This window comes from Serinus canaria, chromosome 1 (assembly GCF_022539315.1).
Source record: "Serinus canaria isolate serCan28SL12 chromosome 1, serCan2020, whole genome shotgun sequence".
In the NCBI taxonomy this organism is placed as follows: domain Eukaryota; kingdom Metazoa; phylum Chordata; class Aves; order Passeriformes; family Fringillidae; genus Serinus; species Serinus canaria.
Window position 1 is genome coordinate 54,906,554 of NC_066313.1, and position 17,042 is coordinate 54,923,595.

The following is a 17,042-nucleotide window of genomic DNA, read 5'->3' on the forward strand; positions in this document are numbered from 1 at the left end:
AATTTTGACTTGAGATTTCTTGGACTAATATTTCTGTTTGCTTGGCCTCTTATTAATTTTTTTAATCCTTTATTTTGTTATAGCTTGTTGGCTCTTACAAAAATAAAAACCTAAAAAAAGTACTTTGTCCTCTTATTTGCCCATTGGACTCATCATTGCAATTTATTGAGGGTAAATTTTGTCATGGAAGGATGATTACATGCTTTTCAGTACAATTTAATTTGATGTAACAATACTGTAACTCTTGCTAAATCTTGCAGAGATTCTGTAAAATATACTGTGCTATAAATTAAGCACAGTAACCAATCCATGTCTGTATTTGAATAGTAGCTGACTGTACTTTATTTTGAATAATGCATTTGCACTACTTTAAAATTAGCAAAAATTATCTGAAATGAAGGTAGATTTGTCCTACCAAAGATAAAACATTTTTATTGCTAATGAAATATTGTGACATTCTACCTAATTGCTGGTATAATTTCACAAATGTGCTGAATCATGTTATCATGGGGAACAGGGGACTCCTTATCTGCAGAAGGTCTAGTCAAGAGGTGCCTAGTATTAAATGGAGTTAATATGCAATTTCATATAATTTGGAGTTTAACCATACTGCTGTTGTAGGTGGGCAGAAAAGAATTCTGTGATACCAAGCCTGAAATCATTTAATCAGGAATGGAAATCAGTTATGTGGTTCAGTTACCAAATGTTGATAGAACCAGCCATAGTAGATTGTTGTTTTTAATTACAGCTGCTCTGTAATGTTGTTGTGTCACCAGGTTCCAAGAAAGAAAATAGCATGGTATGGCAGTTTGCTATGCCAAATGACCACTGCTCCTGCCAAATATAAATACTACCAGGAGTGAGGTCTTCTATAGGATGATAGCCACATCCCTAATTAAGGAATGCCACCTTTTCCTATATGTATTTATGTTTGGATAATTTATTTAAATAATGTTCCTACTACATGCTTTATAGCCTTCTGCTTTTTGCTATACAAATTTTAGCTTATATTGCAAACTGTGCAAGTCATTTGGTAAATGTAATTTCCATCCCTGCATACTAATCGATTTCTTCACAAACACCTGCTATCAGTTATGATAATAAAAATGCCATTCTAAATTGAAATGGGGCCAAATGGAGCTTCCTAAGGAAATTACTTAAGTGTCTTTCAATGCCTTTAATGTAGTAATGTTCTTGTAGTGCCAACACTTTTTTCAGCATTTGCATTTTATATAATTTTTTTCTATTACATCATTTTTCTGTCTAAATGGTTCCTCATAACTGTTGCTGTGAAGTAGTTCATAGCAAGGCTGGAGAGAAATTTCTGTGTTTCCTCTCTCATGGGACTAAATCCAGCAACTCTACACTGGGAAAATTCCTTAGCACAGACCTGATTGGAACATCTGGCCACTGTGCAAGTATAAATACTAAATGGCTGTATCAGTTCCTATAACATCACTGGGAAAACGTTGTAAAGTTGGTGAGTGCCTTGCCCTTGGACTGCATGCCAGTTTCTTCCTAAAATATAAGCCTAAATTTAGCAGCCAGATTGCAAGTAGCATTTGAATTATCCAGGGTCACTTTATGGCTTCTTCCATCCCAGGAAATAACCTTCCAGCAACAATCCTTGCCAGAACCTAATCATTTTCAGCTCTGCTGGGTCTTGTCTCAGCTCCGAAACGTCTCACTGGCGTTCAGCTGTATTGTCATCTCTCCAGACAATGTCCTCTGTATTATTTGAAAAGAAACAATCCATTCCACTGATTTTTTTTCACATTTTCATTTTCTCTTAGCTCTAGCCGCCCAAGCATATGCGATAAAGGAGGAGAACGATAGTCTCCGATGGCAGCTGGATGCTTACAGGAATGAAGTGGAGCTCCTGAAGCAGGAGAAAGGACAGCTCTTTCGAACAGAAGAAAGCCTTACCAAGGACCAGCAGCTGCAGTTCCTACAGCAGACAATGCAAGGCATGCAGCAGGTATTGCTAAGGAAGAAAAGAAAAGGTCTTCTATTTTAGGAAAGTGGTACCATGGGGCTCTGCTGTACTCAAGACTATTCATTAAGGTCCTGATTTCTTTTCAGAAAATCACGGATACTTAGATGGGGGAAGAGGGAGGAGAGTTTGGGCATATATTTAGGCATAGTCATTTTAGGAATTCATAAACTGCAAACCCATTGATCATTCAAGAAAATTCTTTATGCATTTGCTAGTTATGTGCAAATTGCTGTGTTTCTCTTTTCACTTAATCCAACTGGCCCTGATATTGTACAGAATTTTTTTTTTAATTGTCTAATGTATCATAATCACTGCTCTGTGGTGTTTTCATTTGCATTCATCTGCATCTTTTTTTCTGCTATTGTTTGAGAATGACTGAGACATCAGCGTGCCCAGACTACTCTCCTTAACTTGCAAATTGTTACCAACATCAGTGCTATTTCCTGAGCTATTATCATTTATGCTGACCCATGGATGTAACCTTTTCATTCAGACAGTTTTTAAGTGGTTTAGTGCAGCAGGAAAGCTTTTTCTCTGACACCAGTCAACGAGAAACTGCACTGTTTCCCTGCAGGGTCAAAGGGTGTCAGTTTATCATAATTATTATCCCTTATTTGTTAGTGTGCTCCTGACACTGTGCTGGGTGAGTCTTGGCAAGCAGAGCCAGACTGCTCCCACTGCGTTGTCTGACGTGTCCGCTGACACACGGGCAGCCCTCACCCAGCGTGCATGTGTGCAGCATCTCCTCTGCCCAGGCACTTGTGTTCAGCTGGTACGTGACAGACCCCGAGGGCAGTGGCTCAGCACAGTGCTGGGCTGTGCTCCCAGCTGGAGTGGAGCTTCTCAGCCTGGCACTGCGGAGGTCAAGTTTCCTTCCTTCATCCATATCACCGCTCACACTCCTCTGTCACCCCTGGTTATTAGATTTCAGAAGGGGACAAGCTGTACCCACTTCCAGACTGTACTAAGCTCCTTTTGCATGGCAAAACCCAGGAGATACTCAATTACATATGAGCTGCCTCGCTGGGTTAGGGATTGCAAGGCTGTCCTGGTGCCCATTGAATCCAGCAAGTCTGCAAATCCCAGCCAACACCCAATAGCAAAGCACAAGGCAACCCTACACACACATTGATATCAACACAAGCCCCTTTAAGCTGGCAAATTTTTACAAAATCAGGGTGATTTATTGTATGGTGGAATAATTCTGACCAAAATACTTTAAAAGTTGAAAATAAGTAATTGATAATTCAAGAATAAAATCTTTCCCAGACTTCAAAATTAAGTGATTACTCAGAAATACTTAAGGTTTCTGTATACTTTAGATAAGCTTGAGGTCTGTTCATGATCTTATCCTTATATAAATGGATACTTAAATATCACTGGTTTTATTAAATTTAACACCATATGTAAAGATTTTGCTGCATTTAATCCTGGTGCTAATTCTCCATTAAAATTAGTGAAAAGGAGGCATAAAATACTGCTAAATAAAAAATCTGGAGCCCTAGCACCCATTTGGCATTATTATAATTTTCTGTCTGGGGTCTGGATGAAGTATAATCAAGTCTGTAGAATATAAATAGATTTTTATTGAACTCCAAGCAAATGCTAATAATGCAAATCAATAACACAGAGTTACTGACTTATCTCTCTGTTCAGCTGGCCATGGACTCTGCAGTCCCTTCTCCTCTGGGAGTTTCTGTGTTCGTGACAGTTTTGCTGTGAGGTTCTAGTTTGCCATCTCAGGGTCACACCTACTTGCTCCCAATGGGATATAATTAGAGATGGCCCAAGGAGCTGGAGAAGACACTGCAGATAATCCAGTCTGACAATATGCTGAGGAGAGCAGCAACACAGAAGCACGGGAGGTGAAGTTCAGAATATTTGGTGGGAAATTATCAGTCAGTTAAGCAGCTGGATGATGGTTTTGGATTTCAGTAATTAGCCACAGTCATGACATCCCATAACCTTTGTGATTTTCATGCAGTTAATGCATGAATATGTAGAAATAAACCTTTGATTTAGGTAGACTCAGTTTTATCTCAGCTTGGTTTTGTAAGTGTTGAGAGATGACAACCTTAGCTGAAATCTGTCAGTGTAGCAGGTGCTCAGCATCTATGGAAATCAGTCTCACTATGAAATATTAAATATATATCCAGGACTTGAGTATAAATAATTTAACAAGAAGACCTGTATTCCCTTTTATCCTTTTGTATATATTAAAATTAATTTCAGACAAGGTAAACTGAATGCCACTGAATTCCTGAGCTCTTCATACATGTCAGCATTGAAAAACATATTTCTCCTTCTTCTTTTCTCCTCATTCTCCCCTACTCTTTCATACACTTCTTCTAACTCTGAAAACTAGGGATCAAGTGATTTGAGCTGCAGCCTGAAAAGAAGATTTATCTGAGAAAAATTAGATGCATTTTCAGAATCAAGACATTTTTTGTAAACATATTTGGTGCCAAACAATAGCAAATAACAGACCACCGATGTATTTTTAATGTACTTCTACCATCTGGATGTTTTTCAGGAGTCTTCCCTGTGTTTGCAGGACTGATGAAATGAATGTTTATTTTCTCTTCCATCACTCCCACTGATCTAAAGTAGCATCAGGAAAATCACACAGATGTTTGCTTATGAAGTGTACCTTATGGGCAGTAGTAGCAACCTCCTTATTTGCTATGTCTAAAAAAAGAAAATCCTTTGGACTAATGACATTGAACTTACGGGGTTTTAGTCAACTTCATCCATAAAACTGTGTCACAGTTTAATTTCATACCCACTGTGAGATCTCAAACAAATGGAAATAATGTCTTGTATCCATGGAAACAAATGAGATACGCTTTACCTGATTTTGAGATGGAAATTGAATTAACTTGTCACTGCTGCATAGGTGGTATTGCCTTCAATTTATTTCTGTATCAGAACACACATACCAAGACGATCACTTTTTGAATGGCTCTTTTTCCAGCAGTATTTGGTATGCTCTAAAAAAAGTCTGTGATCACAAGAAAGGATGTTTTAGTTGTAACTATTTTTGCAGCACTTCACAGCACAGCTGTAAGAATTTTTTTAATATTGCCTCTCGGTCTGAAATGTTTCAGCAAATACATGACTATAGGTAATGCAGAAAATATCACCTAGAACTGTTGCTTAATGGTTGAGTTTATAAGCCTCAATTTTCAGTGGGTATATAATTTCTCCAAATTTTAACAATTTAGTTTTAGCATATTATATGTGGAATGGCAAGCAGAATTCTTTTCAAAAAAATCCTCAATGTAATCTTTCAGCCATTCCAAGAACAAAGCATGAAAAATATACTGTCATTGTATATTGTCCATCAGGTATAATTCTTGATGAAATGCACTTGCCACCTTTTTTTGCCACCTTGCTTTGAAACCAAGGCTCAGAATTTGACAGTGAGTCTCTACTGAATTAATGATGTGGTTCCCAGATCCTTTATACAATCTGTCTGAAACTGATAGTGTTAGCAAGCCTTTGAAAAAATGTCAGTTTTCCACAAAGGAGATGACACTCATTAGTATGTGTTCGAGTAAATTTTAGATTTTCACTGGTCATCCGGGATTGTTCATGAACCATTTCCACATCAGTGCAATGTTTTAAGCCTCAGGTTAATCCTGAGTCTACAGAGCACATGTCCTTTGGCATGACTCTCATTTAACAAGTTAGCTCTACCTTTTTTGTCAGGCTTAACTGGCCAAGGTGTGGGGCCATGCTTGTACAGCTGTGCTGATTCCTGAGCTGGTACATTTGCCAATGGGCTGGTAATTTTGCATGGTGCTTAACTGCATCATGTAAATGTAGGATAATGTTCTTTCCTCTCATAACTCCCCAAGCATGATGGGCTGAATTTAGCTCCTGCAGGCAAGGGTGTCATCCACAAATCCCCATTTAAACAGTGCTCCATAAATGTTATGTCCAGGAAATGTACACTGGTGCCTACAGTACTGCTATTGCACATGCTGAGATGTGCTGTTTAAGAGGCACCTCATTGCCCCCATCCCCTGAGGGCCTGAATCACTGGCTGGGCTTGGGACCATACTCCTAACACACAGTGACAGCACAGACTGTCACCCCCTTCGCTGGCAGGGGTGCATTAAAGCCCAGCCACGGGGTTATTGCAGCAGCAGGGGATGCACCACAGTGCCTCTCTTAAAATTAGTGCTCCAGCTGGAAAGCCAGAACAAAGGGAACAGTGTGTGTGGTGGGTGTGGGGCTGACAAAAAGGCTGACACGCTGCTGTGAGTGCCACCAACTCAGCTCAGCATGTCTCAGCAGGAGACTGAACATATTCTGGCCTTGCTGATGACCCGCATGGGTGTCGCTCTGATGCACTGTGATAAGAGTCCACTCTGGTCTTTTCTTCTTTTTCTCCCTGGACAATACCAATTTAATGTGAATTGCAATGCAGATTGTCAACCTGAACACTCAGAAGTCAGGAGCTGCCAGAACCACTGCCTGTGTGTTTTACTTTGTATACCTCAGAGACCCTTCCCCATTTGGTGCTGCAGGCAGAGAGGACACAGTTAATCATCACCTGTTCAGTACTTTCCTGTCCTTGCTGTTCAATATGCAGCTCAAGGTCTTTCTGCAAAGGCCACATTGCTCCTGACATTTCCTACCTACTGAGGACTTTCTTTTGCAGTTTACTAATCATTTAACATGTAAAATAAATAGCAGATGCATCTGAGACTGATACACCTCTTTAAAGAGCTCTGATAAATGCCAGATGACTAGCAGTCATAAAATCACAAAATTATTTAGGTGATAAAGGACTTTTAAGATCATCAAATCCAACAATTAACCCAGTATTGCCCAGTACACCACTAAGCCATGTCCCTAAGCACAGCATCTACATATCTTTTAAATACCTCCAGGGATGGTGGCTCCACCACTTCCCTGGACAGCCTGTTCCAAAGCTTCACAACCCTTTTGGTGGAGAAATTTTTCCTAATATCCAGCCCTACACCTCATTTCAGGCTTTCAGTGTTCATGCAGGCAGGACTGTTTTGTCTGTGATATGCCTCACTTTTGTGGTTGGGAGGGTAGGAATTGCTGTTGGGGTGCATTGCAGCTCCCTCCTTACACTTGTTTCTCCCTCAAAGGAGGGAGATCAGGGTACATCTTTGGTGGTGCTGACTGTGGGGAGCACACATTTTCCAGAGTACCATCACTGGGAGACAGATTGCAACCATTTTATCTAATTGAGGTGTCACAAGAGGCATCTATCAGCTTTTTCAGCAAGACCATGTACCTGTAAAATGTAGTAACTCTTCTGAGTAGAAAATCCAAAGGTAACTATTGTGAGCCTCACTATGCTGCCTTTGAAATTAATTGGATTTCCACCATCCCCAGCCATTAGAGCAGAGCCAATCCATTTTCAGATGGAGCTAGCAGGCTTTTCTACAAACAAAGATGGCACTTCTCAGGTCTTTCCTTCCCTATTTTTCACAGCTTTTTCCCATACAAGTAGTAGAACTGAATATTCCCATGGTCCACACTCTTTCAGTGGGAGCAGGGACAAAAAGAACATTTCTGTGCAGGAGGTTGTAACAGACACTAGGGCAGGGCATCACGAGGCTTTTTTCCTCATCAATCTTTTAGCCAATCTACCACCTATTAAGTTCCAATAAGGCTCAGCTGGCATTGAGGTCTGCAGGTCTCAGAGCCTTCACATGTGTTGTTAACTGTCACAGCCATTCCTTTCTGTCACTTACAAACATTCTGAAATGTCAGAAGCCACAGACACAGATGCTGGTGGCTGAAAATTGCTGAATCTGGTGCTCTGTAAGTGCCATGGCCATTATAACAATGATATACCTTTAAATATACAGGTTCTAGTAGCAGTTTAGTGCTGAAATTAAGATTATTGTTGAATAGATGGAGCATGTTATGCCTATATTTATTAATATAGCCTAAGTGCAGAGGAGATTTGTAGCCTTTTTTTATTCCATCTACCTCTTGCTCACCAAACATCTATTCAGCATACAACCTAACCAATGTACTTATGCACAGCTATAAACTGATTCTTCTCCAAAGCAGCATTAAAGAAGAATAAATATAAGAGATAAAAAAAAAAAAATCCCTTTTATTTGCACTTTACCTGGTAAATAAACAAACATACCAGAATAATTATGTTGGAAATGCTTTTAATTGCAGTATGAATTCCAGTTAGATCTTTTTTCTCTTTTTATTTCCTGTAAAATTGGCACTTGAGTAGTAATGGTAGTACTGATGACCTTAAAGGGAATGGATACAAGTTGAGTGTGAGGGACTGGACCCAACATTTCACTTCCATGCCTGTTCCTTCTCTCACCCAGTGGCTGATATTTGAAAACTGGTTAACAAATATATGAACTCCCAGGAGAGAGAGAAATTCTTAGTTCACTTGGGCTTTTCAGGCCTCTGTACAGTCCAATCCGTGTTTAAACTTCCAGATAACACTTACTCTTTTGATTATATTAAAAAAAAAAAAGGAGCAGCTGGCAATTAAGTGCTATTTATTTACCAGATCTCAGGCAAGCCAAATGGCTTCTCTTCTCTGTTTAACAACCTTTCTTTATTGAAAGTAATGTTTGATTTCCCACTTCTGCAACCATCACTTCAATAATATTAGGGGAGTGTAAATAAGGGCCCACAGATACTTTAGGCACCATATTCCCCACAGCTGTTCTAGTTGTAAGATGGAGGAGAGTAGCATCTTTTTTCCTGCTAGTGCTGGTAAAGCTAGACTGAGATTGGCAGCAAGAATAAACCCTTCACAGAGAAATAATTGGGTGCACACATTTTATTTACAATATGAAATAAATCAACTAATACATTCATTAGCATGGTTGTGTAGTCTGGTGGTGGTAAAGGACAAATCTTTTAAGTTTTACAGTCCAGTGATTTTACATGAATTTTTTAAAAGATCCTAAATACTAGCATTGGCTTGCTGATTAGAATTTCCAATTGTGTTTGATGCTATCAGTGCTAAGAACTCTGTTTCCATTACTAGGAATTGTGTTTCAGTGGAAATTACACTGGGTAAATTGATTCTCTTCCATAATATTGTTCTTCTTATTAAATTTTTATTCCACATCAAAATAAATAAAATATTTTTTCTTGAATGGAAAATCAAAATTTAAAAGATCTGTTTTGGTTTGTTGAGAAAAGGCATGCTGTATCCTGCTCATTTTCAGTGCCATGGAAGAAGAGATGGGATCACACTGCTCAAGTGCCATTAACTGGTGAGGAGTTACCCACAGTGGATAGTACAGGTGAAAGGCTAGAGAAGAAGATTTCACATCTTAGATGATCACATCTTAGATGATCACATCTTTCTTTGACTGTGCATCATGCAAGATGCCAACTTATTGCCTTGTAGGACAGATATGAGGGCACCAGGAACATGACATTCATTTGGGATCAACCCTCTTTCTTTGATAAGGATCAGGATCAACTCACCTGTCAGTAAAGTCGGGGCTATGGGATATCTCAATCACCTCCTTTAGCAAAAAAAGGAGGGAGCTTTATTGTTGAGGTACAGTGGGTTTTTGTCAGGCTTCTCCCCTTCACAGGCCACCACCAAAATAAAGGACCTTGCATAATTTTCTGTGAAACCCAGATCCCAGAGAGGGATCCCTGATGCTATAGAGCTAAGTGTCTTATTAGTATATTTAAATTCTGAAATGAAGGGTTCAATCTGTAACCTTCCTAAGGACTTGGTCTTTTCTTCATTTGCTGCAAAAGTCCATAGCTGACTGAAGACAACTTATCCATCTTGATAAGAGGTATACTTGAAAATTACTTGGCAGAGGAAAGCTGTAGGCTGTCTCTTAAACTGTTCATCACATCACCCATGTTCTCCTTTCCTTTGCTGCCCAGCCCTTAGCACTGCCTCTTGTAGCTGGTATGGCTGAATTGCTAAGCCTCACAGAAAAAAAAGAAATTGAGAGCTAATTCTCTGATATCTATCAGCTGTTCTCTAGAATCCTATAAAAACTGAAGTCAGAAGGTACATCTAAAGGTCAGATACACCTTTCCTCAAAACAGGGGCATCTCTGGAGTTGTCTCAGTTTGTTCAGGACCTTGTTCAGCTATGGTCTCCGTACCCCCAAGGATGGAGACTCCACAGCTTCTCTGAGCCCTTGCTGTGGCTACCCTCACTGTGGAATATTTTCCTGCTGTGTAATAAAAAAAAAGTTTCTTGTTATCTATTTGTTCTCAACCCTTACTCAAGAAAACCACTACCTCTGTAACCTCCCTTTAGGTAGTTTCAGTGTGTCTGTGTCCATCTGTCTTCTATTTTGCTTTATTTCTTAGAATACATGCCTGCCTGCAATGACTCTGAGCACTGTAGAGCTGCAGCAGGACCTCTGGAGTCCATCTAATAGCAGGGGAAGGTAAGCATGGCAAACACCTCCCTAAGCAAGCAGCTGGACAGATTTGTTCTTTAGTGCCACCACATGCAGGTGCGTGTCCAGCTCCTCGGCCCCCTCTGAGGTGGTTAACCTGCAGAGCAAACATGTTCAGCATGGTCTTTGCCTCTGGCCAGAGAGCCAGGGAAACTCACTGTGCAGGTCAAACAGGAGCTGGGCTGATCATCCACGTGTACCTCTTTACCAGCCCTCTTACATCACTGGGAACCCTATTATCCAATCCAAATGATGCCATCCATACAGCCAGGGACACAGGCAGTCCCTGAGAGCTGGCAGGGATGGGAAGCATTGCGCTATTACACTCTGTTTCTTTTTAATCCCTTAAAAAGCCCAAAGCCACAGCCATACTCTTTATTTTAATAATGCCTTGCTGCAACATGGCTAACTTCCTTGAGGGCTCATTTCTAAAGCTTCTTTGACTTGTCTTTCACATTCTCCTGTTTCCTTGGTGATTTGTCAGGCCTCATCAGCGTCTTGTTACTAATGCATATTTGCTCAGCTGGGAAGTCACTTTCTCATTATTCAAGCCTGCCATGTGCTGGCCATTTGTGATATGAAATCTTGTCTGTCTTGCAAAAAGAGAAAGACACTCTTCCAGACAGGCCATGGGAGTACTGGGGGAGGGATTTGTATTTTTATTTTGCAAATGGTTGATTTCATTTTAATTCATTTTTTCTTTTCCTCCTGCCTAAGGAAGATTCTGAAAAGAAACGTTTACTATCCTTCCCCTCTGTATTTGTTAACAGCTTCTAAGAATTTCAAAACATTCATTTCCTTGCAATTTTTCTTATTTTCCATTTGGCAAATTCAACTTATTTTTCTTTATAGAAGATGAACTTAGAAAAAGATGGAACAAGGTTTTACTTGGGGAAAAAGGAAGAATATAATAAAACATCAGAAATTGCTATCATAAGTGAGTGCTTTAATTTTTAGGTGAGCTCTGCAGTCATTTGAATGCTGTGGTTTCATACTTTTCAGATCTCTGATTCTTGTGTAGTTTTGGGGCAAGTATTTTCCACAAGTGAGTTCTGCTTCCCAGGGTTACTGTTTTACATGTATGCCTTGGTTTCCTTTGGACTGAAAAAAAGCAGCATTGATTTGGATTCCTATTTGAGACACATAAGTTCCACCTTCTTTTTAGGCACTTAATGAATCTATTTTTCTTGCATGGGGATATATTTGCTATAGACAATAAGTGGAGAGTAATATGAGTATGTTTCTCTTACACATTATATGAGCAGGAGAATCTAGTTTGCCTGAGTTCACTGTGTGTTGAAGACAATCATTCAACTGAGTTGGCTCAGTTAAGCTGTGTAAGAGCATCCCTGTTTGACTGATACACTGATTTCAGAGGCCTTTAACAGAGATCATCTCTGGACATTCTGCATCTACTCCATAAATGGGAGAGTCTGTGCCTCCTTCCTGTGGCTGAGCAGGCTGGGTTTGCTGAAACTGCCTGCACAACCTGTGATCGACATCAGAGCTCTGGGTGCTCCTTTGTCTGCTCCTCCTTACTGCCCTTTCTTTAAGATCTTTGTAACCTTTTCATACTTCATTTCAAGCAGCTGAAGAGAAAATCATAAACAAAGTAGCAGGGGCAGGACCATTCAGCAGTATAACTGTTAAGCTTGTGGAAAGTGCTGGTTTTCCTTTTTAATTATTCTGTCAGCCTTACAGCACCCTAAGTACAGCCTCAGGCCCTTCCGGTAGTTTCTGATCTGCCTCCCTTTTCTTTGCATGCAAAGTAGTTGGTTTCATGCTGGAAATCATGCTTTCCTTATGGGATCCTTGTCTGTCCAGCTGGGCTTGGGATGTGACTGCACTTCTTGGTATGTCCGCATTTTATATTCAAATCCACACTGCCTTTTGGGGAGCAATGAAGAACTGTGGGCCGAGAGGAGGAGAGGAAAAAGGAGTATTTCATGGCTGCACAGTGCTACACAGCAGCAAGCTATTACTTTCCCTTTAGGACTTCTCATATATTCCAAGGCAGTGTGTGCTGCTCAGTTGTTAGCATTCTTGGCCACACTGGCACTGCATTGTACACAGCCTGAGTAATTCAGCTGGCTTCAATAATGCCATCTATATTTAATGTTTCAGAAGCTGTGAAGATTGGTTTAAGATGGTAATTTTCTGTCTGTGCTTTTGAGATCTATGCAGTATGGGTGGTACTGAACTGTCTGTGGCAGAGATTCAGCATTGGAGTTGGAATGTGGGGGAAAAAAAATCAAAATAAAACACACACACTCTTTCACCCCACATATTTGAAATTTGCTACCTGCTTATTATGTACAGGGAGGATTTGGTCCTCACTAAAGAAAGAATAGTGATATCTACCATTTCTTTGCAGACCAGTTCCAGAATTGCCTATGGAAGCAATGTCTTGCGTTTTTTGGGGGGGTCTAAAATGCTTTGATTGATCTCTGGACAGGCAACCAAGATGTTAATTCTTTCTGGCTTTCCCATCTCCTTTCTGGAAATACCAATAAGAGGATATTAGTGATGTCTGCCAGTCTGATCTGGTCCTACTACACAACTCCATCTCCTAGGGTCAAGCTGGCAGCTGTGGAGACAAATGCTTTTGGGTGCACATAGACCAGCTGAGCTTCCAGGCTGCTACTGGTGGAGCTCTGCAGGTGCCTCTCTTCAGGATCATCAGAGCTCTGATGAGCTCTGTGATGTGCTTTTCCGCTTCCTGACATTTGCATTTTGGTTCAGGGAAAAGACACTTCCATAACATGCAGGGCACCCTCAGAGACCCAAAGAATTGCACACTGGGGGCATGGAATAAAACAGAAATATGAGCCAGGTATTTCCTGGCTGTATAGCCATGAAATCAGTTCTTTGCCTGATAAAACTGGGTGACTTCTGTCTGAATGCTGTGTCACAAAGCGGGGAGCATCAGGGCTTAAAGGGAATGGCCAGAGATGTGAGACAAGACTGAAAGAACAGACACTTGCATAGCTGTGGTGACCATCCGTATAGTAGGTCAGTTTCCTACACAGGGAAACTCTGGTAGAAAGGCTGTGGGAGATGGCAAAGAAGGTGGAACAGTATCAGACAGCATAATTATTGAAACCAAGGATATTTTTTTATTTTGATTGATTGTGGGATATAGCTGCAAGAAATTTGAAGGGCAAAAGAAATATCTATAGGATCAATTTTTAATAAGTAGATTTATGTATGAAAAACAAAGTAATTCTGAATAATTAATACCTACATCTTGGCGTCATTCATTATATTCTTTATGGAAAACCTGCCTGTTTATAAGCAGGCATGACAGCAGTCCCTGTTATGAAACTTGTCTCACTTCTGCCAGTGTAAGATCCTTTTCCCATTTGCTTCTAACTTTGCCAAACATCACATGCTTGTGCTGAAAATTTTCAGGCTGTTTATCTATCTTAGGTTGATTTTTTTGTCAATCACATTTATTTCTTTATTTTTCAAAATGAGACTAAAGGAGAAAAATATGCTGTTTGGCAGGTATAACTCCTCGTTACAACTTCTTGGTTGCAGCATCGACTGCTCAGGAAAAAGAAATATGCAAACCCGACCCATGCAAAATTAGCAGGTTCTGCAGCTTTTAGAGATAAATATGAGGGAGAGAAAAAGAAAGTTAAACCCCCAAGGGATGGCTCCAAATTTTAAATAATTTTGACATCTCTGGAAGTTGAATGGGAAGGTCCCAGTCCTGCGAATAAAAAACCTTATGTATGAATGAGAATAGGATATCTTAGTTACTCTGCTTTCCACCCCTGTGAAAATAGGACACATTTACTGTCTTTGGAGCCTATGCACACACAGTAAACCTTCAACAGTTGACACTTTAACCACTAAGACTGCTAGAAAGTTTTATCTCACATCAAGCGCTTTGTAGTTCATACTCCAATAAGAATGCACACTCTTTTACCCCAGGGAAACTGAGAATGTTGGATATTTTCCTGGCATTCCTGTTCCTCGCTGGTCCAGAGCCAAGTACAAAGATGCAGAACATCACATCTCCCTCTCTCTCTCATGCTCTCAGTGTCTTCCCCACCAATTCCTCCCATGCTCAGACAGTTTTGGAAAAATTGCCTAAAACAAAAAACAGGAAAAGTCAGGGTCAAAAGAAGAGATATATAATTAGACTAAATCACAGTGGGAGATCACAGTGGGAGATGTGAAAACAAAACAGTTGAAGTTTGTGAGCTGATCTGCAATAAGTGAAATGTGGCCATGGAAGAACCATGGGGAGTGGGTGGGTGGGATAGAGAAGGATGTTTAAGTTCAGTTGTGTAAACAAGTTCAGCCCAAGACTCAATCTTGGTTTCCTCTTTGTAACAGTCATTCATTAGTGAAAGATATTCAGGGGCAAGATTCAGGAAAACTCACTCAGGATCTTCCAGATGTGATTTTATGTTGCTCAAAAGGATGGCCTGTAGGGTTTTTCCCAGAAGCTGGAGTAAAATTCTCTCAGCCAGGATGAAGGTGGAGTCAGGCCACCCTGGTGAGACATAACTGCTCAGAGAAGACTCTCAAATGGGGCCTAAGACTCCTTTCTCATGATATGTTCAGGTGTGTGAGGTCAAACAGGTTGCAGCTGCAAAGGAGAGGACATCTCACTGGCTGCTATTTGATAGGTGACAGTCTGCTTATCACAGTGCTCCGGTAGTGACCATTGAGAGGGCTTATAGCATCTTTGTGGTGTCTTGTTCTCTGCTTCTCCTCTGGGGACTAGAGTCCATTCTCTCTGAATTGCAGACATCAGCTAGAGCTATCCTAGGTGAACCCTAAAGGTATGTTATAACCTGAGTTTGCATGGGGTGACTAGATGGTCCCTTCTGCGTGGGAACCTGCATGGGTATTAGCGTGTGACCTATGGCAGTGCACACCAACCCAGTGTATCTTCTGGAAATGTGGGAAGTAGCACCCAACAGGCAATGTGAACAGGTCCCTGTTCAAGAAATGCCAAAGCAGAGTATCCCACACAAAAGTTGGTGGGGTATGAGCCTCAGTGGAAGAAAGCTACTTATTTCGTGGAAAAATCTTGAGATTCGAAATGATCTTGTGTGGTGGTAGAGTGCAAACACATACCAGAATGTCTCTTGAAGGCTCCCAGGGAACAGTCCAGGCAGCATGATCCATCAAAAAGCTAACCAACTCCGCTGGACTGTAGAGTGTGTGAGATATAATCAGACATATACCCATGTGTATTTTTACTTCGGTGGCTGAATTAATCCATCATACTGATGTTCACTTACAACAGAAACACACTACCAATAACTCCACTAGTCCCTGAAATGTCATCTGTTTCCAAGTCACTCTGAAAACAATGCTGACACCATGTCCTTTGATGCCTGGGACTTCCAGTGCAGTGGAACAAGGCCAAGGCTTTTTTCCTAGGCTTGCTGTCTGTAACTTACCATGAGGCTGAGCACCTGCATCATCAGTTTGAGTCAGCCACCAGCCCTAAGCACAACCATAAACTAAGCTTTAGATGTAGGTACATGGTTAAATCAGTACTGCATGTTAGTAAGGCAATTAGTAGTTCAATTACTCCTTTAAATGGAGTGTGCTAACAAGCAATATGTTGCCCCAGAAAATCATAGTTTCCTTTCTTATTCACAGAGCGAAAACACATAAACTCTTTGCTTAACTTGCTTGTCTGCTCTTGCATCATCAGTGTCTAACATTCTTCAAATCAATGCAAAAACATATAAGTATTTCAGAATTTAATCTACTGACCTGCTCTTGACAGTCACAATAAATCTATGCAGAATCTAAAGCTAGGCAAGACCAGGGGACGTGGGCTTTCAAATATGCTCCTTCATCTCAGAATTCTTTTCATAAAAATAGATTTTGGTCATAGCTTTTTGTTTTGACAGTAGATCAGCAGTCTCCCTGGCTGATATATTGATTGTAGGGCATCAGTCTTCCTGATCTAATAAAATATTGCAGCACAAGACAAAAAAAATTTAAAAAAAGGGAAAGCTTTTGTCTTCTTGGCAAGTCAGTCTGAAAGCTTTCCGGAATATTGCTTTGCATCGAATGAAAATGGCTGTGGGCCAATGACTAATTATATTAAAGGGCTGTGCTTTTAAATTATTTATGTACCATAGTGTTTACCCCACTCTTATTAAAACCACCACATACACTTCTACAAATAAGATTTCGGTTCAGACGAATGTGACAGTCACTCTGTGGGTGCCATACTGTACCAGGAGTTTCTGCTTTAATGTAACAAATAGCTCAATGCACATTACCAGATGCATTACTCGTGCTGCGCTGCTGCAGAAGGAGATGCAGATGAAAACAATTTACCTCTGGTCCATTTAGACACAGCAGATTATGCAACAATAATAAATGTAGGAGCAGACTGCAAAACATTGTTTGAAATGAGGATTTGTCAAACTGGGGATTTTAAACTGCTTTGGATCCAGACGAGGCTAACCAGAAACTTCTTTTGTTTGTGCAGCAATTGCTGAGCATACAGGAAGAATTAAATAACAAAAAATCTGAACTGGAGCAAGCAAAGGAAGAGCAAACGCATACACAAGCAATGCTTAAGGTCCTGCAGGAACAGGTGAGTGATTTTGGCAGGAGAAAAATGCTGGCTTAGGCAT

At 40.4% G+C, this 17,042-nt stretch overlaps 1 protein-coding gene across 3 annotated transcripts in view; it reads left to right on the forward strand.

The window, feature by feature from the left end:
• Nucleotides 1-17,042, forward strand: part of ENOX1 (ecto-NOX disulfide-thiol exchanger 1) — a 356,835-nt gene that overhangs the window by 311,695 nt on the left and 28,098 nt on the right. For all 3 annotated transcript variants that reach the window (XM_030234651.2, XM_018908677.2, XM_030234653.2), the window contains 2 exons: nt 1,794-1,978; nt 16,895-17,002. In XM_030234651.2, the coding sequence (XP_030090511.1) occupies nt 1,794-1,978; nt 16,895-17,002 (293 nt within the window). The remainder of the gene's footprint in view (nt 1-1,793; nt 1,979-16,894; nt 17,003-17,042) is intronic.